Raw genomic sequence first — 24660 nt, 5'->3', positions numbered from 1 at the left:
CCTCCACATTGACTCTGTACCAGTACCCCCTGTATATAGCCTCCACATTGACTCTGTACCGGTACCCCCTGTATATAGCCTCCACATTGACTCTGTACCGGTACCCCCTGTATACAGCCTCCACATTGACTCTGTACCGGTACCCCCTGTCTATAGCCTCCACATTGACTCTGTACCGGTACCCCCTGTATATAGCCTCCACATTGACTCTGTACCGGTACCCCCTGTATATAGCCTCCACATTGACTCTGTACCAGTACCCCCTGTATATAGCCTCCACATTGACTCTGTACCAGTACCCCCTGTATATAGCCTCCACATTGACTCTGTACCAGTACCCCCTGTATATGGCCTCAACATTGACTCTGTACCAGTACCCCCTGTATATAGCCTCCACATTGACTCTGTACCAGTACCCCCTGTATATAGCCTCCACATTGACTCTGTACCGGTACCCCCTGTATATAGCCTCCACATTGACTCTGTACCAGTACCCCCTGTATATAGCCTCCACATTGACTCTGTACCGGTACCCCCTGTATATAGCCTCCACATTGACTCTGTACCAGTACCCCCTGTATATAGCCTCCACATTGACTCTGTACCAGTACCCCCTGTATATAGCCTCCACATTGACTCTGTACCAGTACCCCCTGTATATAGCCTCCACATTGACTCTGTACCAGTACCCCCTGTATATAGCCTCCACATTGACTCTGTACCAGTACCCCCTGTATATGGCCTCAACATTGACTCTGTACCAGTACCCCCTGTATATAGCCTCCACATTGACTCTGTACCAGTACCCCCTGTATATAGCCTCCACATTGATTCTGTACCAGTACCAGTACCTCGTTACTTTCTATTTTGTTCTCTATTTATTTGTATTATTTTTATAGTTTACTTCAGTTTATACTTTCTTAAAACTTTTTTAATTAAACCGGCATTGGTAGTTAAGGGCTTGTAAGTAAGCAGGTCTACCTGCATTCGGCGCATATGACAAATAACATTTGATTTGATTTGATTTGACCACACAGGCTCCCTACAGCACAGAGACTTTGGCAGCTTGTGCACCATCATGCTTCCCATGAAACATCCTCTGAACCACTTCTGTCATACAGAAGTGGTTCAGTGTCCCACCGACTGAACCAAATGTTCCTCCAGCAAAAAACAGGCTTTAAAGGGATAGTTCATGCAAATTACAAAATTACACATTGGTTTTCTTACCCTTTAAGCAGTCTATGGACAATGTATTAAATAATGACAGGAATACATGCTTTTTCTTGAGGTCGGGTGATTGTGGAGACAAGGTCATCTGGTATCGCTGCAGAATGCTGTGGTAGCCATATTGTTTAAGTGTGCCTTGAATTCTAAATAAATCACAGACAGTGTCACCAGCAAAGCACCCCCACACCATCACACCTCCTCCTCCGAGCTTCACGGTGGGAACCACACATGCGGCGATCATACGTTCGCCTACTCTGCATCTCACAAAGACACAGGTTGGAACCAAAAATATTACATTTGGACTCATCAGACCAAAGGACAGATTTCCACCAGTCTAATGTCGATTGCTCATGTTTCTTGGCCCAAGCAAGTCTCTTCTTCTTATTGGTGTTCTTTAGTAGTGGTTTCTTTGCAGCAATTCAACCATGAAGGCCTGATTCATGCAGTCTCCTCTGAACAGTTGATGTTGAGATGTGTCTGTTTCTTGAAATCTGTGAAGCATTTATTTGGGTTGCAATTTCTGGGGCTGGAAACTCTAATGAACTTATCCTGTGCAGCAGAGGTAACTCTGGGTCTTCCTTTCCTGTGGCGGTCCTCATGAGAGCCAGTTTCATCATAGCGCTTGATGGTTTTTGTGACTGCACTTGAAGAAAGTTAAAAGTTCTTCAAATTTTCTGTATTGATTAACCTTCATGTCTTAAAGTAATGACGGACTGTCGTTTCTCTTTGCTTATTTGATCTGTTCTTGCCATAATATGGACTTGATTTTTTACCAAATAGGACTATCTTCTGTATACCCCCTCATGTCACAACACAACTGATTGGCTCAAACGCATTAAGAAGGAAACAAATTCCACAAATTAACTTTTGACAAGGCACACCTGTTAATTAAAATGCATTCCAGATGACTACCTCATGAAGCTGGTTGAGAGAATGCCAAGAGTGTGCAAAGCTGTCATCAAGGCAACGGGTGGCTACTTTGAAGAATCGAATGTAAAATATATTTTGATTTGTTTAATACTTGTTTGATTACTAAATGATTCCATATGTGTTATTTCATAGTTTAGATGTCTTTACTATTATTCTACTATGTAGAAAATACAAAAAAAAATAAAGAAAAAACCCTGGAATGAGTAACTGTGTCCAAACTTTTGACTGGTACTGTATTTAAACATTAGAATACAAAAACACAGTCATGGGAAGCACAAATAAAACATCACAAATCAGGTGTCTATACTTCAACACCAAAGTTAGATGAGATGATACAAGATGCAGTAATGAGTATCAAAACTGTTACCTGTAATGAAACGAAGGGCACTATGGTAGATGGCATCCAAAGGTTTAAGAGTAGTAGCAGTTGCACTTTGATAAATACTATCACCATAATCAACAACAGATAAATACGATGGGAGTTAAAGAAACATGAGAATGCAAGTATAGTGTGATAAGAGATACATACTGGCTACTTCAAACGGCAGATACCTACATCGTAAGGAATTGCTTAGAGATGTCTCCCTCTTGTGGAATACATGATGACTGGCAAAGATTTTTCTTTAGTTTCAGTATTGTCAGCTATGAGCAAACAGTCGGGGGTTTCTTATTGACTGTTCTCTCTCTCTCGCCCCATTGATACAGAAGGCTGAGATGTGTTTGCCATAAGATGAGAGAGTAGATTTCCCAAGAAATGTGATTGTGTCAGCTATGAGCAAACAGTCCAGGGTTTCAACATTTTTTCTCAATTAAATTATATTCGGTTAAACTTTCTATGAAGTACCGACCTATAATGCTTTATCATAACTATGTGTTAAGACACTGACTATAAGCGTCCATAACCACTCATAAGTGGTTATTAAAGTCTGTATGATGTTTTATAGATCATGAACTATAATGACTTGTAAGAATATATACTGCGTAATAAATAACAACCAAGCTGGTTTAAAACACCAAAAATATTGTTATTAGGCTACACACATTAGGCGCCATAATACAGTATTATAAGCCTTTATGTGAGGCAGAAAGCCTAGTTTACATCTATGCGCAGCATTACAGGCTAAATATTATTGCGATCTGAGATGATAGATCGTTCCAGTTGTTCTCTCTCATATCTAAATGATAGGCAATGAATGTGGGCTGGTCCCTCTGCGCTCAACACTCAACACCCGGATGTGTGCGGCACTTTGACTGCATAGTAGAATCGCTGGATCCAGATAATCGACTATTTGATGGGAATCAGATCGCGGATTACGACAAAAAATGAAATCAACTGAATCAGTGCCGTTTTGGAATCACTGACAGAATGGAGGACGATCTGGTTTCAGAGGATGATATCTGTAAGAATTTATAATTCTCTCATTACTAACGGAATAGCTGTATGTATTGGTTTTTGTGATGCCTACTCTGCTCATCTGGCCTATATACTGTACTTGTCTAGGCAGCCTGCCTTTAGCAGGTTATTGCACGCGCGGACACTGTAATCGAACAGATTCAGTCAGAATAATTGATTAATTGATAAGAGCTACCATGAACTGAAGCCAGTTCAAATACTAGGCTATGTCATATTGCAATATGATGGTTGTCGGGCTGCATGACAGGGCTCACAAAATCCATTGGATAGATATTTAAGAGATAAGAAATTCTTATTTACAATGACAGCCAGGGACAGAATGACAGATTTTTACCTTGTCAGCTCGGGGATTTGATCTTGCAACCTTTCGGTTACTGGCCCAACGCTCTAAACACTTGGCTACCTGCCCCCTCCTTGTGAACAGAGATAAGAGCCTGATGCTTGTTTCTCCCATCCTACTTTCCATGGCCCATGTCTGTTCACAGTGCTCCGGTCTGAGAAGGAGTTCCACGATGCAGCAAAGAGGAACGACACGGACAAAATGCGGGAGCTGATGAAGAAAGGAGTGGACATCAAGGCCAAAAACAAAGTGAGTACATGAACGGGATTGGAGAGCATACACACACAGTCACAGTCGTTGGCAGATACGCATGCACACACACATACACACAATAGTTTACCACTGTCAATTGAATACGGGATGCGATGCATGTTTTTCATGATAATGACTATTGTTGTCTTGAAACCTGACTGAAAGTGAGTTCACAAGAACTTCTACTAATTCCACAAAACTTATACTAAGCTGTACTAATTCCCATTAGTAAACCACAGTGCAAATACCCAGGAAGGATTTGATCTGACAGAGTCGATGCCAGTCAGTCAGTGCCACACTGCCACTGCCAACGCTTTAGCAGCTGTAGCTTTGTTCCTGTTCCTGTTCCTTGAAGAAAAGGAAACCAGCATCTTGTTGTCCCGGGAAAAGGATATGACCCGGATTTCACCTCACTGTGGTGAAATAACACCATCCGACTTGTTTCTCTTGGCTAGCATGGCCCAAGGTTTCACCGCTAGGTCGTTAACTGTTTCTCACTCAATGTTCTTGCAAATAAGTTGCATAATAAAAGTTTTTTTTTTTTTTTTTTTGCAGTAAAATATAGCATGCAACTTGTTTTCTTCTCTGTGTCTTGATGAACTGAATTACCCTGCAGGGATCATGAAAGTATGAAGCTGTCTATGTGGTTATATAGTGGAAGTATCTTAACCTAGACTTTACATAACCTTTCAGAGCTGTTACTGTATCTGTTCCAGTGGAAAGGGAGAGAGCTTCTGTCTACCTCAAGCTTCTTTATCTGCATGCTCACGTCCACTGCAGATAAACCACCTTTCATGCCTACATTATTGTTGTGTTTTATTTCATTCTGATTCAGAACATTTTATTGTCCTACATTGGGCGATTTGGTTTGCGGCTGTAAAACAACAATATGAAAGAACAGCTACACACTAAAAACACATCAAAAGCATTTCACATTCAAATGTATTTCGCCATCCCCTCGATATGTTCTGCTGTTGTTACGCTCTCCTCTCTATCGTGTTGTTTCTCTCTCCTCTCTATCGTGTTGTTTCTCTCTCCTCTCTATCGTGTTGTTTCTCTCTCCTCTCTATCGTGTTGTTTCTCTCTCCTCTCTATTGTGTTGTTTCTCTCTCCTCTCTATCGTGTTGTTACTCTCTCTCCTCTCTATGTTGTTACTCTCTCTCCTCTCTATCGTGTTACTCTCTCCTCTCTATCGTGTTGTTTCTCTCCTCTCTATCATGTTGTTTCTCTCTCCTCTCTCCTCTCTATCGTGTTGTTTCTCTATCGTGTTGTTTCTCTCTCTCCTCTCTATCGTGTTGTTTCTCTCTCTCCTCTCTATCATGTTGTTTCTCTCTCTCTCCTCTCTATCGTGTTGTTTCTCTCTCTCTCCTCTCTATCGTGTTGTTTCTCTCTCCTCTCTATCGTGTTGTTTCTCTCTCCTCTCTATTGTATTGTTTCTCTCTCCTCTCTATCGTGTTGTTACTCTCTCTCCTCTCTATGTTGTTACTCTCTCTCCTCTCTATCGTGTTACTCTCTCCTCTCTACCGTGTTGTTTCTCTCTCCTCTCTATCGTGTTGTTTCTCCTCTCTATTGTGTTTCTCTCGCTCCTCCTCTCTCACCATTCTCATTATGTTTTCTCTCTCTTCCTCCTCTTGCTCTCCACAGAAAGGCCGTACAGCGCTGCACTGGGCGGCAGGGGCTGGGAACGGCTGGGGCTGTTGTTTCTCTATCGTGTTGTTTCTCTCTCTCTCCTCTCTATCGTGTTGTTTCTCTCTCTCCTCTCTATCATGTTGTTTCTCTCTCTCTCCTCTCTATCGTGTTGTTTCTCTCTCTCTCCTCTCTATCGTGTTGTTACTCTCTCCTCTCTATCGTGTTGTTTCTCTCCTCTCTATCGTGTTGTTTCTCTCTCCTCTCTATCGTGTTGTTTCTCTCTCCTCTCTATCGTGTTGTTACTCTCTCTCCTCTCTATGTTGTTACTCTCTCTCCTCTCTATCGTGTTACTCTCTCCTCTCTATCGTGTTGTTTCTCTCCTCTCTATCATGTTGTTTCTCTCTCCTCTCTCCTCTCTATCGTGTTGTTTCTCTATCGTGTTGTTTCTCTCTCTCCTCTCTATCGTGTTGTTTCTCTCTCTCCTCTCTATCATGTTGTTTCTCTCTCTCTCCTCTCTATCGTGTTGTTTCTCTCTCTCTCCTCTCTATCGTGTTGTTTCTCTCTCCTCTCTATCGTGTTGTTTCTCTCTCCTCTCTATTGTATTGTTTCTCTCTCCTCTCTATCGTGTTGTTACTCTCTCTCCTCTCTATGTTGTTACTCTCTCTCCTCTCTATCGTGTTACTCTCTCCTCTCTACCGTGTTGTTTCTCTCTCCTCTCTATCGTGTTGTTTCTCCTCTCTATTGTGTTTCTCTCGCTCCTCCTCTCTCACCATTCTCATTATGTTTTCTCTCTCTTCCTCCTCTTGCTCTCCACAGAAAGGCCGTACAGCGCTGCACTGGGCGGCAGGGGCTGGGAACGAGCAGGCTCTACGTCTGTTACTAGACCATAATAATGAGGTGGATGTGGAGGACAGTGTAGGTACACACACACGCTCACACTCACGCTTACACTTACACTCACGCTTACACTCACACTCATGCTTACACTCACACTCACAAACACACACTCACACTCATACAGACAGTATTTTATTGTGGGCTATGGCCTCACAAAGTTTATTGCAGTTACTCAGCCATCATCTGCATTTTCTAATGAACTGTGCGTAAAATTGCTCATAACATCCCACCTTTGTTTATGAGCCCTTGAGACAACTCTGTCTCTGTAATGCAGTTCATTTGGGTGTATAATGAGGTAACAGTTAGAGACCCCTTCATATTCATCAGCGTAGACGTGGGGGGTCATAGAAATGACCTTACTCAGTGTTTCTTGTCTGGTTCTCTGCACAGACACACACAAAAGTGCATGCTCGCACACACACCCGCACACACACACATGTATGCACACACACAGTAAACACCCTTTGTCTCAGGACACTGGCATTATAATGACTGTGATGATGAATATTTCATCAAACACAAGTAAGACACAGACAGGCAGTCTAAATGGTGATTTCATGTGTTTTGCCACTGCAATGTGTTGACTGTGTCCTGCTTGTGCTACTGCAATATTCTTAATTACAACAGACATAAGGTTGTAGCCTACATTCTAAATTAACCTACAAAATATTCAGACCCGTTGACTTTTTAAACATTTTGTTACATTACTGCCTTATTCTAAAATGGATGAAACTGTTTTAATTCCTTTTCAATCTACACAAAATAGCCTGTAATAGCAAGGAATAATCAGGTTTCTATAAATTTTGAAATAAACTGAAATATCACATTTACATAAGTATTCAGACCCTTTACTCAGTACTTTGTTGGAGCACCTTTGGCAGCGATTACATCCTCAAGTCTTCTTGGGTATGACGCTACAAGCTTGGCACACCTATATTTGGGGAGTTTCTCCCATTTTTCTCTGCAGATCCTCTCAAGATCTGTCAGGTTGGATGGGGAGCGTCGCTGCACAGCTATTTTCAGGTCTCTCCAGAGATGTTAGATTAGGTTCAAGCCCGGGCTCTGGCTTGGCCACCCAAGGACATTCAGAGGTTTGCCCGAAGCCACTCCTGCGTTGTCTTGACTATGTGCTTGGGGTCGATGAGCTGTTGGAAGGTGAACCTTCACCCCAGTCTGAGGTCCTGAGCGCTCTAGAGCAGATTTTCATCAAGGATCTCTCTGTACTTTGCTCCGTTATTCTTTCTCTTGATCCTGACTAGTCTCCCAGTCCCTGCCGCTGAAAACATCCCCACAGCATGATGCTGCCACCACCATGCTTCACCGTAGGGATGGTGCCAGGATTCCTCCAGACATGATGCTGCCTCCACCATGCTTCACCTTAGGGATGGTGCCAGGATTCCTCCAGACGTGAAGCTTGGCATTCAGGTCAAAGAGTTCAATCTTGTTTTCATCAGACCACAGAATCTTGTTTCTCATGGTCTGAGAGTCCTTTAGGTGCCTTTTTGCAAACTCTAAGTTACCTGTCTTGTGCCTTCTATTGAGGAGTGGCTTCCGTCTGGCCACTCTATCGTAAAGGCCAGATTGTTGGAGTGCTGCAGAGATGTCCTTCTGTAAGGTTCTCCCATCTCTACAGAGCAACTCTGAAGCTCTGTCAGAGTGACCATTGGGTTCTTGGTCACCTCCCTGACCAAGGCCCTTCTCCCCCGATTGCTCAGTTTGGCTGGGTGGCCAGCTCTAGGAAGAGTCTTGGTGGTTCCAAACTTCTTCCATTTAAGAATGATGGAGGCCACCGTGTTGTTGGGGACCTTCAATGCTGCAGATTTTTTTTGGTGTGCCCTTACCCAGATCTGTGCCTCGACACAATCCTGTCTCGGAGCTCTATGGAAAATTCCTTTGACCTCATGGCTTGGTTTTTGCTCTGACATGCACTGCCAACTGTGGGACCTTACATAGACAGGCGTGTGCCTTTCCAAATCATGTCCAATACATTGAATTTACCACAGGTGGACTCCAATCAAGTTGTATGGAAACAGGATGCACCTGAGTTCAATATCGAGTCTCATAGCTTGAAAACAATTATAAAACCCATTTTTTTCTTTGTCATTATGGGATATTGTGTGTAGATTGATGAGGGAAAAAGTATTTAATCCATTTTAGAATAAGGCTGTAACATAACCACATTTGGAAAAAGTCAAGTGGTCTGAATACTTTCCGAATGCACTGTATACATTACATTCAAAAGGTATTCCCACCCCTTGACTTTTTCCAAATGTTGTTGTGTTACGGCCTGAATTTAAAATGTATTCAATTGAGATTGTGTCACTGGCCTACACACAATACCTCATAATGTCAAAGTGTAATTATGTTTTTAGAAGTGTTTACAAATTAATTTAAAAAAATAAAAGCTGAAATGTCTTGAGTCAATAAGTATTCAACCGCCAAGCCCAAATAAATTCAGGAGTAAAAATGTGCTGGACAAGTCACATAATCAATTGCATGGTGCAATAATAGTGTTTAACATGATTTCTGAATGACTACCTCCTCTCTTTACCCGGCGAGGGGACGGTGTAAAGTTATACTGTTACACACACACATATAATTGTATAAGTTCCCTCAGTCGAGCGGTGAATTTCCAACACAGATTCAATGACAAAGACCAAGGACATGTTCTAATGCCTTGCAAAGAAGGGCTTTGAGTAAAACAAAAGCAGACATGGAATATCCTTTTGAGCAGATACAGGCATCTTTCCTAACTCAGTTGCCGGAGAGGATGGAAACCACTCAGGGATTTCACCATGAGGCCAATGGTGACTATAAAACAGTTAGAGTTGAATGGCTGTGATAGGAGTAAACTGAGGATGGATCAACAACATTGTAGTTACTCCACAATACTAACCTACATGACAGAGTGAACACAACACAACATGCCTACCACTTTGAAGCTGCAAAATATTTTTTATTGTGAAACAAACAAGAAATAAGACAAAAAAACAGAACTTGAGCGTGCATAACTATTCCCCCTCAAGTCAAAACTTTGTAGAGCCACCTTTTGCAGAAATTACAGATGCAAGTCTCTTGGGATATGTCTCTATAAGCTTGGCACATCTTGCCACTGGGAGTTTTGCAAAACTGCTCCATCTCCTTCAATTTGGTTGTGTTCCGTTGGTGTACAGCAATCTTAAGTCATACCACAGATTCTCAATTGGATTGAGGTCTGGGCTTTGACTAGGCCATTCCAAGACAATTAAATGTTTCCCCTTAAACCACTCGAGTGTTGCTTTAGCAGTATGCTTAGGGCCATTGTCCTGCTGGATGGTGAACTCTCAAATCTCTGGAAGACTGAAACAGGTTTCCCTCAAGAATTTCCCTGTATTTAGTGCCATCCATCATTCGTTCAATTCTGACCAGTTTCTCAGTCCCTGCCGATAAAAAAACATGGTTATTTAAAAAATGTTTTAACCAGGTAGGCCAGTTGAGAACAAGTTCTCATTTACAACTGCAACCTGGCCAAGATAAAGCAAAGCAGTGCAACAAAAAATAAGAGTTACACATGGGATTAACAAAAGTACAATCAATAACACAATAGAAATATACATATACAGTGTGTGCAAATGGAGTAAGGAGGTAAGGCAATAAATAGGCCATAGTAGTGAAGTAATTACAATTTAGCAAATTAACACTGGGGTGATAGATGTGCAGATGATGATGTGCAAGTAGAAATACTGGTGTGCAAAAGAGTTAGGTAGTTGGATTGTCTATTACAGATGGGCTGTGTACAGCTGCAGTGATTGGTAAGCTGCTCAGATAGCTGATGCTTAAAATTATTGAGGGAGACATAAGTTTCCAACTTCAGCGATTTTTGCAATTTGTTCCAGTCATTGGCAGCAGAGAACTGGAAGGAAAGGCAGCCAAAGGAGTTGTTGGCTTTGGGGATGACCAGTGAGATACACCTGCTGGAGCGTGTGCTACGGGTGGGTGTTGTTATGGTGACCAGTGAGCTGAGATGAGGCAGAGCTTTACCTAGCAAAGACTTATAGATGACCTGGAGCCAGTGGGTCAGCCGAATATGTAGCGAGGGCCAGCCGATGAGAACATACAGGACGCAGTGATGGGTGGTATATGGGGCTTGGTGACAAATCGGATGGCACAGTGATAGACTGCATCCAGTTTGCTGAGTTGGTGTGTTGGAGGCTATTTTGTAGATGACGTCGCCGAAGTCGAGGATCGGTAGGATAGTCAGTTTTACGAGGGTATGTTTGGCAGCGTGAGTGAAGGAGGCTTTGTTGTGAAATAGATTCTAGATTTAATTTTGGATTGGAGATGCTTAATATGAGTCTGGAAGGAGAGTTTACAGTCTAGCCATACACCTAGGTATTTGTAGTTGTCCACATATTCTAAGTCAGAACCGTCCAGTAATGACACAAGTCGGGCGAGCGGGTGCGAGCAGCGATCGGTTGAAGAGCATGTATTTAGTTTTACTAGCGTTTAAGAGCAGTTGGAGGCCACAGAAGGAGTGTTGTATGGCATTGAAGCTCGTTTGGAGGTTTGTTAACACAGTGTCCAAAGAAGGGCTAGAAGTATACAGAATGGTGTCGTCTGCATAGAGGTGGATCAAGGAATCACCCGCAGCAAGAGTGACATCATTGATATATACAGAGAAAAGAGTCTGCCCGAGAATTGAACCCTGTGGTACCCCCATAGAGACTGCCAGAGGTCTGGACAACAGGCCCTCCGATTTGACACACTGAATTCTATCTGAGAAGTAGTTGGTGAACCAGGTGAGGCAGTCATTTGAGAAACCAAGGCTGTTGAGTCTACCGATGAGAATACGGTGAGTGACAGAGTCGAAAGCCTTGGCCAGGGCGATGAAGACGGCTGCACAGTACTGTCTTTTATCGATGGCGGTTATGATATCGTTTAGTATCTCAGAGTGATGAGAGGTGTTGGGTTTGCGCCAGATATAGCGTTTTCCTTGATGGCCAAAAAGCTCAATTTTAGTCTCATCTGACCAGAGTACCTTCTTCCATATGTTTGGGGAGTCGCCCACGTGCCTTTTGGCAAACACCAAACGTGTTTGCTTATTTTTGTTCTTTAAGCAATGGCTTTTTTTGCCAGCTCTGTGGAGTGTACTGCTTAAAGTGGTCCTATGGACAGATACTCCTATCGCCGCTGTGGAGCTCCTTCCTATCTTTGTTCTCTTTGTTGCCTGTCTGATTAATGCCCTCCTTGCCTGGTCCATGAGTTTTGGTGGGCGGCCCTCTCTTGGCATGTTTGTTGTGGTGCCATATTCTTTCCATTTTTTAATAATGGATTTAATGGTGCTTCGTGGGATGTTCAAAGTTTCAGATAGTTTTTTATAACCCAACCCTGATCTATACTTCTCCACAACTTTGTCCCTGACCTGTTTGGAGAGCTCCTTGGTCTTCATGGTGCCTCTTGCTTGGTGGTGCCGCTTGCTTAGTGAAGTTGCAGACTCTTTCAGAACAGGTGTATATATACTGAGATCCCGTGACAGATCATGTGACACTTAGATTGCACACAGGTGGACTTTATTTAACTAGTAATGTGACTTCTGAAGGTAATTGGTTGCACCAGATCATATTTAGGGGCTTCATAGAAAAGGGGGGGAATACATATGCAAGCACCACTTTTCAGTTCATTTTTTTATTTTTTTGAAACAAGTTATTTTTTAAATTTCACTTCCCCAATTTGGACTATTTTGTGTATGTCCATTACATGAAATCCGAATAAAAATGTATTTAAATTACAGGTTGTAATACAACAAAATAGGAAAAATGCCAAGGGGGATGAATACTTTTGCAAGGCACTGTATGCTTGTCATAGGCAAGGACTAGTTAGTTTTTTTTAAATAAAAAGAAACAGAATGAAGTTAAGCGCAGGCAACATCCTAGAAGAACCTGGCTAAATCTGCTTTCTAACAGACACTGGGTGTAACAATGTGCGCTGAGAGTCGGGAAGCAAGTTCAGGGAGCAAGTGTTTTAATAAAATAAACGGACCATAATACAAAACAAGAACCACTAACAGCACACAGACATAATACAGAAACAATACGGCCTGGGGAAGGAACCAAAGGGAGTGACATATATAGGGAAGGTAATCAGGGAAGTGATGGAGTCCAGGTGAGTCTGACGACACGCAGGTGCGCGTAACGATGGTGACAAGTGTGCGCCATAACGAGCAGCCTTGTGACCTAGAGGCCGGAGAGGGAGCACACTTGACACAGAGACAAATTCCCTTTTCAGCAGGGCAATAACCTAAAACACAAGGCCAAATATACACTGGAGTTGCTTACCAAGACAACATTGAATGTTCCTGAGTGGCCTACTGTAGTTACAGCTTTGACTTAAATCGGCTTGAAAATCTATGGAAAGACTTGAAACTGGCTGTCTAGCAATGATCAACAATCAACTTGACAGAGCTTGAAGAATCTTTCAAATAATAATGTGCAAATATTGTACAATCCATGTGTTCTCAGGTGTGATTCTAACATGTATTGACTCATGGGTGTGAACACTTATGTACATTTGATATTTTTGTATTTAATTAACAATAAATTAGCAACACTTTCTAAAAACATGTTTTCACTTTGTCGTTATGGGGTATTGTGTTAAGATGGGTGAAAAAATAACAATTTCATCCATGTTGAATATCAGGCTTTAAAACAACATTTGGAATAAGTCAAGGGGAAAATACTTTCTGAAGGCACATGTTATATATGAGGCAGAGATGTAGGCTACATAATCATGGAGATCAAATTGGCTGCGAGTCCAGAAGAGGGTGAGTAAAGTGAACAGCAGCAGATACTTGTGTGTTCATTCTATTTCTACAACATGCTGTCCCTTCTCAGTTTGGTATGAATCCTCTGCTGCTGGCAGCCTGGTTCGGTCACCTCAAGATCCTACAGATCCTCGTGGCCTCTGGCGCAAAGCTCAACTGTGAAAACAAAGTAAGTTATTCAATTAATTACATGAATTGACCCAATACAATGGAATGGATCCTACCCCCAATGATGTAAAAACGCAGATAGAACTACATCATGCAATTATCTTCATGTTTTAGTGTTTTAATTGTGTCTATTCTACAATTGTGTCTAATTGTAACTAGTCATTGCTTGTGTAATTCAGGCAAACAATATGCTGTTTGTATTCACACATATGCACACAAAAGAAAAGCCAACTTAACCAATTGCTTAATCAGGGGTACTCTGAGTTGGCTGGACTTCAAAAGGACAAGAAGTTGAGCTAATGTGTTCGTTTGTTCACTCAACAAATACTGCTCGAAGTTGGCTGAATTTGAACAAGCTTGTTGAGTAAAATTTCAAATTCATGTTTGCTCAAAACCAATCATCTTCATATTTCCCTGCAGGTTTGTTCTCAGAATTGTTGATTCATCTTATGCTAAATTTTTCTGAACTAACCCAATCTGTTAGTAGTTGGACTTATTGCACCAGTTACTGAGATGGCTGTTCCAGTTTAGATGATTTAGGTCTCATTAATCAAACTTCTCTACCCCAGCAGTCAATTTTGGATATCCTTACTCTGGCTGGATTCCTCAAAAAATTACACATCACTTTGCAAGCCAGCATACTGTGTTTTGCAGGGTTGTGTCAGACCAGTGTGTTATGGTGTAATTAGACCCTCAAAGAATGATACATTGTCATAAAGAGTTTAATTTGAAAAATAACATTCACAAACATTTTAGCATCCAGGCAATGGCGGAGCAATTTCTGCATATTACGCCTTTAAAGCTTGCAAATATAGTGCTCTGTAAGTTCATTTATATGTCATAATAATTGACTGACTGACTTGATTTAAGCCTTTGGCTCCTATGAGGAGCATAGGCCATTGACAAATGTACTCCATCTCACTCGGTTTGGGGCAAGTGTCACGCCCTGACCTTAGAGACATTTTATTTCTCTATTTGGTTAGGTCAGGGTGTGATTTGGGTGGGCATTCTATGTTTTCTATTTCTTTGTTTTTGGCCAAGTGTGGTTCCCAATCAGAGGCAGCTGTCTATCATTGTCTCTGATTGGGAATCATACTTAGGCAGCCTTTTTTCCCACTTAATGTTGTGGGTAATTATTTATTTTCTGTGTGTGCCACAGTTGCGTCACGGTCGGTTTCTGTTTACCTGTGTTTTTTGTGAAGGTTTCACTTTATTAAAGATGTGGAATTACATGCACGTTGCGCCTTGGCTCATCTATGACAGGGAGTTTGAAGACAGTGAACGTGACAGCAAGTTTTCCAGATCACACCACTTGAGGCGGCTTTCAGTCATTTCTGTCTTACAATTCATTTTTGTATTATAATAAGACTTATAATATGTTATGTATCTGTCTCTCTGTCAGAATGGGCTGGGCCTGCTGCACTGTGCCGCCCAGCGGGGTCATAGCAGAGTGCTGGAGTTCATCATGGAGGACCTAGTAGAGGATGTACTGCTGGACAGGGTGGACAATGTGACTGCCCCACACCACATTACCGGTTCTTCACTAGCACGCTTTCTGCACTTTCCTAGTTCTTCCAAAGACCTTTCATAGCAAATTCCTTGAACTTGTATTTTCCTGGGAGTGCTTTCCTTTCCCAGGACTTTCCCAGTACTGTCCTAGGGCTTTCCTTTCCTTATACTCTCCCTGTGTGTGCTTTAGTCTCAACCCTGCCTGGTTACAGGATTTACAAGGGAAATTGATGACACAATGAAAGAAATCTTGTTTACTTTAAGAATTTGATTGATGCAGTATCACCACCCTCTGTGCACAACAGATACCTTGAGGGTTTGCTATGCTACCTATTATTTATCCTGTGCCATGTTGGATGTGTTTACTAGGATGTCAAACCTGCTTGTCGCATGTTGGCTGGACATCAGTGACATCAAGCCCCACCCCCAACAGCCAACTGTCGCTTACAGAGTGACAGACTAGTCCCTTGCTCTGTTGGCTAAAACGGTTGGCTTGTGTGTTTGTGCAGGAGGTTATTAGTTCGAGCCCTGCTTGGGGCAGAACAGAAGACACTGTTATTCCATACTGTCAATACTTTCATACTGTAATTTGGTCATATTGTCATTAGTGTCATTTGTCCATACTGTGATGTTGTCATTACTGTTACTGTCTTCTTCTAGTTAATCCCTCACTCCCTGTTTTACTGTCAGTCTGGGAAGACAGCGTTTCACCTGGCTGCAGAACATGGACAACTAGAGGTGGTTGAGTTCCTCATCGGTATGGGCTGCACTCACGGCCTCAAGGATAAGGTAGGTTGACACGTGGACACATACACACTTATAGGTTAATACATGATTAGGCTGGTGTTACAGTAGCGAGAGTAAACATGAACTTTAAACACATTTTCCAAATGTGTTTAATTACTTTTCGTGTGTTTGTAACTAAGATGTTATCATGTAAATAGCATGATGTCTTTGATGTGTTTTTATATATTGTATAGGATGAAAACATGGCCATCCATCTAGCAGCCAAGCATGGACATAACGAGGTCCTGCAGAAGTTAGTTGAGACAGGAGTGGACATTGACGAGAGAAACATAGTGAGTAAAGAACATATTGTCACTGTCAGGTGTGGTGTAGGGTTAAAAGCAGCCCAGAAACTATATTTTATATTCAATACCTTTTAGCTGTCGTGGTTCCTGCTTCACTTTATATGGATAATGATGAGAAAAAATAGTTTACTGTTAATTTATGTTTTGCTTCTAAACCTTTATTTTGCCAGGAAATAACAAATTATATTTTACTATAATAACAATTAGGGTTACTGCTACTTGTTGTTCTGTTTTATATGGTTGATTATTCCCTATTCTGTTGATAGAATGTAAAGCTGATGGAGGCCTTTTGTGACGTGATATTTGGTTCTCCAGGACGGACTGACACCTCTGCACCTGTCCTCTGATGGAGGTCACTATGAATGTGTCAAACTACTGCTGGAGGCCTGCTGTAATGTCAACGCGCTGACAAACGTAAGGGTCAACTTTCAATTAACTATAACTCATAAAGGCTTTATAGAGCATTCATATAGCTGTAAATGTAGAGGACCACCTAGAAGTGGGTGCACTGACTGGGACCTTCTCTTCCAAGACATTGATGTTAAAACCCTTGCAGAGACAGGCATGGATGATACTACATGATTTCTAAAGCATCTAAATATGTCTTAACAAAGTCTTTATAAACCCTTTCTAAGTCAGTTGTAATTAGTTTAAAGTAGTACCTGATTATCACACTTACATTTAAGAATCTGAGATGGATGGATAGATAATTGGATGGATAGATAATTGGATGGATAGATAATTGGATGGATAGATAATTGGATGGATAGATTGGATGGATAGATTGGATAGATAGATAATTGGATAGATAGATAATTGGATAGATAGATAATTGGATAGATAATTGGATGGATAGATTGGATGGATAGATAATTGGATAGATAGATAATTGGATAGATAGATAATTGGATAGATAGATTGGATGGATAGATAAATTGGATGGATAGATTGGATGGATAGATAATTGGATAGATAGATAATTGGTTAGATAGGTGACATTATACACAGTGCCAACTAATGTGTGAGACTGATGTACATTAGTGAGTCTGAACTGTGACCTGTCCCACTATGTTGTTGTCTGTGCAGAAGAATATGAATGCCCTCCACTACGTGGCCCAGCACGGCTTTGAGAGGGAGACCAGTCTGCTGCTGGAGGCGGGCGTCAACACAGACACGGTGGATGGTGTGAGTATGCAAGCCAACCTTTAACCATACTGTACATGCTACATTAGTTTGTGCATCGGTTAGCTCCCCTGTAGGAATAGTTGGTAGCACTTATTGCAACTTGGTTAGCTCCTCTTTCAAATTACAATAGTGAACAGCCAGGTCTTTTAGTTAAGCCCAACAGCTCAGAATACACCAGTAGGGTTCAGCATCTGCACCATGTCTTCTCCACTCTTTTTTTCCTAACTTTTTCCTACTCAGAGAATTGGTGCCACATTTGTTTGTATAATTCAGTGCATGTCCTATATTGATGTTTTCAGTGAAAGTGTTTTATTTATTTTATTTTTTAAGGAGTAGGACAGTCCCACTCCACTCATATGTTTGTTGTATTGGATAGAGAGAGTCAATAAACAGGTGTTCTGACATGCTAGTTTTAAACCCTTGCTGCAGCGGTAGGGTCCTGGAGGCAGCAGCTTAGACCACTGGATCCGCCCAAGACACAAAAGGTGTTTTTTCAGTGCCTCAGTGCAGAATAGGTTCTCTCCATAGATCTTTGTTTTAGTTTGTGTTTGACACAAGACCACAAGCTACAGTACAACAGGCCTTTTCCTCCCACGTACCACTAATCAAAAGAGAACCATCGCACTCCCCCAGAAGCTTGGCTGGTGGGTAAAACCCGCCAATTCAGACAAACAAAGAGGTGTAATGGGTTCTTACTGAATACCTGTCTGTGTAAGTTATCCCTGATGCAGTGACCATTATAAAACACAGTGAATAATGAAGTAACATTTATGCAACGTCTTTTTGAGTGTGAACTCATTACACCTCCTTGTTCCTCCCACGTACCACACCTCTGGAACTCCCTCAATGACAATCTCAAAGCTGCTCAGACTGTTGGTGCATTTAAAGCAGGCCTTAAGACTCATCTCTGTCGGCTGGACTAGCCTCGTTCCTAGACTCCTATTGTTGTTTTCATGATATTGTTATATATTTTTAAATGTCTTGTTTGATATATTATCATTAAAAATATATATATTTTACTGTACTTCCTAGTTTATATTTCATTTTATGCACTTTGAGATTATTCTTGCATAATGAAAAGCGCTTTACAAGTACAACTTATTATTATTTACGTGGCATCTGTATGTGGTAACCATCAATGTGTATCTAATTTTACCTTGTGTTTTGAACAGCAACACACATCCCCTCTTCACACCGCCGTGCTCCACAATCACACCGAGGTGGTACGGCTGCTAATAGACGCTGAATGTGATCTGGACATATCTGACAATGTGAGTAATGTTTCCACTCTCTGGGCGTTACAGTAAACACCTTACTGTATGGAAACTTTCTATACAATGCATTCAATGATTTGTTAGGCCAATGGTGCATCGTGTACCTTAGTGTCTGTATCGATTCTGAGTCATCGTGTTGCGTGATCTGTGTTTGAAGTTTTGTGTACATTATCATTGAGGTAAAGACCATAGAACAGAAAGAATGCTTCTGTACAGTAACTGCCATAACACTTGTAACACTAATGACCTAATTCATCTCTCTTTTTCTGTCTCACTCTCGTTCTTTCTCCCTTCCCTCTCTCCCTCCTTCCTTACAGAGGCTCCAGACAGCCCTGCACATCGCAGCAGAGCATGGAAGACAGGACATCGCTGAGATGATCCTCATAGCTGGGGTTAACCTCAAACTACTGGATAAGGTATTTGATTTAATCTCATTTTAAAGGGTAATTTTTTTATCTTGTTTTTTATTTACCTTTAGAAGTGAAGTGATCCATTAAAACATGGCGCAGCAAACAAGAACGCCTGTATGTGGGAGTTGTAATGGATTGTTAATAACGCGTGGATAAAACACATTTCAAGAGTTTATCTAAATTCCAATGTGGTTGGACAACTCATTGAGGGTATCAATCACTGAAGATATGGTATCTAAATCATACCAATACAGATAACGTGTTTCACTGACAGTCACACTTGCAATAAAAATGCAATAATGTCAACTTTATTTTCCTTGATGGTAAAATTGCATTGGAAACAATGCTGTGTATTAAAATAACTCATATCATATAATACAAACATTTAACATCAGAATTCCCAACACACTTAAACACAATTTCTAAGAAAGCTTCCATTTTCATATCTCATCAGTCTGGCACAGCAGATGCTTCCTCCTGTGAGTAATAGTCCTGAGACTAGGTTAACATCTCATGGGCTCTTTGTGTAGTATGGGACCAGCCAGTGTCTCACTGGATTAATGAAATCATTTCCCCTATTCCCGTTAAAGTGTGTTTAAAGGGCTCAAGCATTATTTAATTCCAGTCTGAAGACTATGCCAGGATCCTGTTAATCAGAGCACACCGGAGAAAAGCATTTTGCAACAGAAAACAACAAGTATTGCTTATTAGATAAGTTTAGGTAGTACCTCTCATTTCACTGTTTCCCCCCGAATTAGTGCTAATGAACTGGACCCAGGTGAATTAGTGCTAATGAACTGGACCCAGGTGAATTAGTGCTAATGAACTGGACCCAGGTGAATTAGTGCTAATGAACTGGACCCAGGTGAATTAGTGCTAATGAACTGGACCCAGGTGAATTAGTGCTAATGAACTGGACCCAGGTGAATTAGTGCTAATGAACTGGACCCAGGTGAATTAGTGCTAATGAACTGGACCCAGGTGAATTAGTGCTAATGAACTGGACCCAGGTGAATTAGTGCTAATGAACTGGACCCAGGTGAAGTAGTGCTAATGAACTGGACCCAGGTGAAGTAGTGCTAATGAACTGGACCCAGGTGAAGTAGTGCTAATGAACTGGACCCAGGTGATGTACTGTATGTCATATTGAATCCAGTGTTGTGGCTGTGTGTTGCTACTCTCAGCAGGGGAAGACTTCTCTGGAGGTGGCAGCCAGAGGAAACCATGTCATCTTAGTGGACATGATCATCAAAGCAGACCGGTTTTACAAGTGGGAAAAAGTAGGTTCATATTTAAACGCGCCTGCAGCTCTACTTTGTTCATGTTGAGATCGACTACTTTAGGTCTTCACAGCTGTACCAGATCATCACGATTCCGGAATGAGTGTTTTGGAATTTCATAATTAAATATCAGTCTGCTTCGCAGCTCAACTGCAATGCAGTCAATCTCAAACACACCCCCTTTATTTGTGTACCAGGACAACGTGATCAGCGATGATGATTCGTGGCTGGGGAAGCAGCTGAGCTTTAAGCAGGACCACCAGGTGGAGACCCAGCACCTGCGCTCTGTCACGTGGAGGCTGGCCACCAAAGACCTATCCCGCGGGGAGTGGAAGAGTCTCGCACAACACTGGGGCTTCACGGATGCCCACATACGCTCCATAGAGCAGCAGTGGACAGGTGAAGTGTTGGCTTGGTCTAGAAATAACCCCCAGAGCCTAGCTCGTTGTAATTTTCAGATCTGAAGCAATCACATAGGTCTAAGTGAAAATTCAACTTTCCATCTAGCTTTCTATCTGATTTTAAGGGCGTTTCCGCCATATTGCTTACATTCATATGATTCCTTCAGATCTGTAAACACCAAAGAGCCTAAGGAATAAGGAGTTAGCAGCCTGGGCGGACAGGTAGCCTTTAGGTGAGAGAGGCTGACCAGTAGCCAGAGGGTTGCTGGTTCAACCTAGAGGGTTAATTGACAGATCCCAGGTACCATATCCTGCCGTTGTGCCCTTGAGCAAGGCACTTAAGCCCAGAACTGTCCTTATTGTAGCCCACCTATTTTATATAAGTCTCTTATGACATTCACATATGTTAGGTACAAAGAGCTTCAAGGAGCATGGGCACCGTATGTTGCTGATCTGGCTGCATGGAGTAGTCATCGCAGGGGAGAACCCAATCAAAGGCTTGTATGAGGGACTGACGGGGATCTCCAGGACCGACCTAGCTGGTGAGTCAATGGAACGGGGGACGGGAGTCAACACCCATCAGGTATTCGAACCTGAGCACCAGGGCACAATGGGCGAATAGCATTTTTTTAAATAAAAAAACAACAATGGATGTTCTTATCGGACTGTACTGTCCAATCATTGTCAGTCATTTCATGGCTACTGAACACTGCCCAGCTTCCCTCTAGACCACACTGCTGTCTAGCCTGGGGGAGGTAGTTGTCCATAAGCTTTATGAGCATATTATGTAGTGGTGTAAAGTAACTAAGTAAAAATACTTAGAGTAGTTTAAGTAGTACTTCAATCTTTTGGTATTTGTTTCATTAGCCCATTGTTGATATAGTCCAAAAATGTTTTGCATGTCAGCAATGAAGATTTCATGATATATAAGTAGAGAAATACAGCCGGTAAGATGCATTTTGCATCATAAGATGCTGTGTTTTGCGTTTTGCATCAGAGGATGCAAAATGCATCACACCGGCTGTATTTCTGTACTTTGAAAGGGTATCTGAACTTTACTTTATTATTTATATTGTTGACAACTTTTAGTTTAATTCTAAAACAGTCCTAAAGCAAATATGTACTTTTTACTCCCATACATTTCCCTGTCACCCAAAAGCACTGGTCACATTTCGAGTGCTCAGGTAGGACAGCAATATAATCCAATTCAATTACCAATATAACAGGTTTTCATCCCTACTGCCACTTTTCTGGCGAACTCACTTATGTCTGAGTTTTGGAGTGTGCCCCTGGTTCTCCGTAAATTTAAAAAACGAGAAAATTGTATCGTCTGGTTTGCTTAATATAAGACATTTGATGTATAGTATTTACTTGTACTTTTCTCAAGAATGACAATTTAGTACTTTTTCCACCACTGATATTGTGGTTATTAATTACATAAGTACATTAAATGCTGGTTTGACCATCTTTTATCATCTCTACCAGTAATGGTCCGTAGCCCGTAGGTCAACTTGAATGAACAAAGAAGTTTCCTTTTTCTTTCTTTCAACAGAAAGCATCAGACAGAAGGCAAATGCAGACACAAGCTCTCCCAAGAAATGCACCGCCATGTGAACAAGTCCATCCTGAAACACACTGATATACTGCAGGAATAAATGCCCATTCCAGGGTTCAAAACTAAAAATAGTGTCTGAATAAAGTTAACACACTGAACAAAATATAAATGCAACATGTAAAGTGTTGGTCCCATGTTTAATGACCTGAAATAAATGATCTCAGAAATGGTGCATTTGCACAAAAAGCTTATTTCTCTCAAATTTTGTGCACAAATGTGTTTACATCCCTGTTAGTGAGCATATCTCTTTTGCCAAGATAATCCATCTGCCTGACAGGTGTGGCATATCAAGAAGCTGATTAAACAGCATGATCATTATACAGGTGTACCTTGTGCTGGGAACGATAGAAGGCAACTCCAAAATGTACAGATTTGTCACACAACACAATGCAACAGATGTCTCATGTTTTGAGGGAGCATGACATTGGAATGCTGACTGCATGAATGTCCACCAGAGCTGTTGCCAGAGAATGTAATGTCCATAAGCCTCAAGTCATTTGAGAGAATTTGGCAGTACGTCCAACCGGCCTCACAACCACAGACCACAGGTATGGCGTTATGTGAGCGAGCGGTTTGCTGCTGTCAACGTTGTGGACAGAAAGCCCCATGGTGGCGGTGGGGTTATGGTATGGGCAGGCATAAGCTACAGACAACGAACACAACTGCATTTTATCGATGGCAATTTGAATGCACAGAGATACCATGACAAGATTCTGAGGCACATTGTCATGCCATTCATCCGCCACCATCTCATGTTTCATCATGATAATGTACGGCCCCATGTCGCAAGGATCTGTACACAATTCCTGGAGGCTGAACATTTCCCAGTTCTTTCATGTCCTGCGTACTCACCAGACATGTCACCTGTTGAGCATGTTTGGGATGTTCTGGATTCACGTGTATGACAGTGTGTTCCAGTTCCTGCCAATATCCAGCAACTTCGCACAGCCATTGAAGAGGAGTGGGACAACATTCCATAGCCTTATCAACTCTATGTGAAGGAGATGTGTCGCGCTGCATGAGGCAAATGGTGGTGAAACCAGAGACTGACTGGTTTTCTGATCCAAGGTATCTGTGACCAACAGATGCATATCTGTATTCCCAGTCATGTGAAATCCATAGATTAGGACCTAATTCATTCATTTCAATTGACTGCTGTCCTTATATAAACTGTAACTCAGTAAAATCTTTGAAATTGTTGCATGTTGTGTTTTATATTTTTGATCTGTATATATTTAATGCTTATGGAGGCACCCATGTAAATATATCTAATATGTTATGGTGCCCCGCAACCTGTAATTCGACCCCTGGATCAGTCAAGGATCCATGTCTGTCATACAGAGAACTATAGCAGTCAGTGTTTTTCTCTAAGTTCAACTGAATTAAATGTTAAGAGTTTTTTTGTGTGTGGGGTGGTGCATTGTAAATGTGAAAAATATTTGCTCTACTGGTGCAGGTGCAATGAAAATAAATGTTCTACTGAGCCATTATATTTCCATATTCAAGGCATGGCCTAACTATCTAGGCACCATGCATTTAAGACCACATGTTGTTTAGCCTAAAAGGCAAAGAGGGCATAATAAATTAACAATCACCATCTTTTTCATGCCTGAAACTAAAACAAATATTCTACCATTTAATGTTTTCATACCTGAGAAGTAAAACATGTTTTCTCTCTACATCTGCCATATTAGTATAATGCTTTTTTCAATGTTTTACTAGCGAGACCACATGTTTTATACTGTTTTCAGCTGTGTGGTGAAGTATTCCACATTGCTCTCTTCTGTACCGGACTGCAATGCCAACTCAGTCTACTAAATTACAACTGTTCATGACTATGCAGCTCAATAACTGAAATAGGTGGTGGTTCTACCACATGGTAGATTTTTACCATAAAATGCCATACATATTGTGTAAAGATCCGTTTTTAACAAATGCTTAACTATTTTCGATTTTCTTGTATTGATGGACAATGCACTGGAATGGACTGTTATTTAGTTGATCACTGTTTGGCTTGTACATTTAGTTCAATTAAACAATTGATGATCAACAACTGATGAGGTATGAATTTGTTAATTGACTTTCTATACAGAAACATCTTAGTGAAACTTTCTTTAAAAATATATTTTTTAAGTGTATTTTGAAGATTTATTGACGTATTAAAACAGATGAAATAGATGACAGGGATATAGTGGAGAGGGAGTGGTGGAACAGGGGATCAAACTGCTGCCTTCACTGT

The 24660-nt window shown here is 41.4% G+C and overlaps 1 protein-coding gene across 2 annotated transcripts; it reads left to right on the top strand.

The window, feature by feature from the left end:
• Window positions 1-3327: 3327 nt before the first annotated feature.
• LOC110526982 (ankyrin repeat and death domain-containing protein 1A) lies at window positions 3328-24474 on the top strand. 2 transcript variants are annotated; one of them, XM_036981178.2, is made up of 15 exons: window positions 3328-3557; window positions 4057-4160; window positions 6609-6707; window positions 13559-13657; window positions 15059-15166; window positions 15856-15954; window positions 16146-16244; window positions 16572-16670; window positions 17343-17441; window positions 18614-18712; window positions 19033-19131; window positions 20310-20405; window positions 20603-20804; window positions 21217-21348; window positions 22359-24474. In XM_036981178.2, exons 1-15 carry the CDS (start codon window positions 3524-3526, stop codon window positions 22418-22420), a joined length of 1530 nt encoding a protein of 509 aa, XP_036837073.2. In that variant the 5' UTR covers window positions 3328-3523; the 3' UTR covers window positions 22421-24474. The 2 variants fall into 2 exon arrangements, with proteins under 2 accessions (XP_036837073.2, XP_036837072.2); XM_036981177.2 differs by having other exon boundaries at window positions 3371-3557; window positions 15826-15954.
• The last annotated feature ends 186 nt before the right edge of the window (window positions 24475-24660 follow it).

This window comes from Oncorhynchus mykiss, chromosome 6 (assembly GCF_057628025.1).
Source record: "Oncorhynchus mykiss isolate SJ-2025 chromosome 6, ASM5762802v1, whole genome shotgun sequence".
Lineage (NCBI taxonomy): Eukaryota > Metazoa > Chordata > Actinopteri > Salmoniformes > Salmonidae > Oncorhynchus > Oncorhynchus mykiss.
This window is presented reverse-complemented; position numbering and strand designations above follow the sequence as displayed.

Bases quoted from the DNA above. Each gene is read 5' to 3' on its own strand.
- LOC110526982 (XM_036981177.2), top strand. From the start codon at position 3,524: ATGGAGGACGATCTGGTTTCAGAGGATGATATCT. The intron at 16,671-17,342 runs GTAAGGGTCAAC...TTGTCTGTGCAG, and splicing joins ATGTCAACGCGCTGACAAAC to AAGAATATGAATGCCCTCCA. The intron at 20,406-20,602 runs GTAGGTTCATAT...TTTGTGTACCAG, and splicing joins GGTTTTACAAGTGGGAAAAA to GACAACGTGATCAGCGATGA.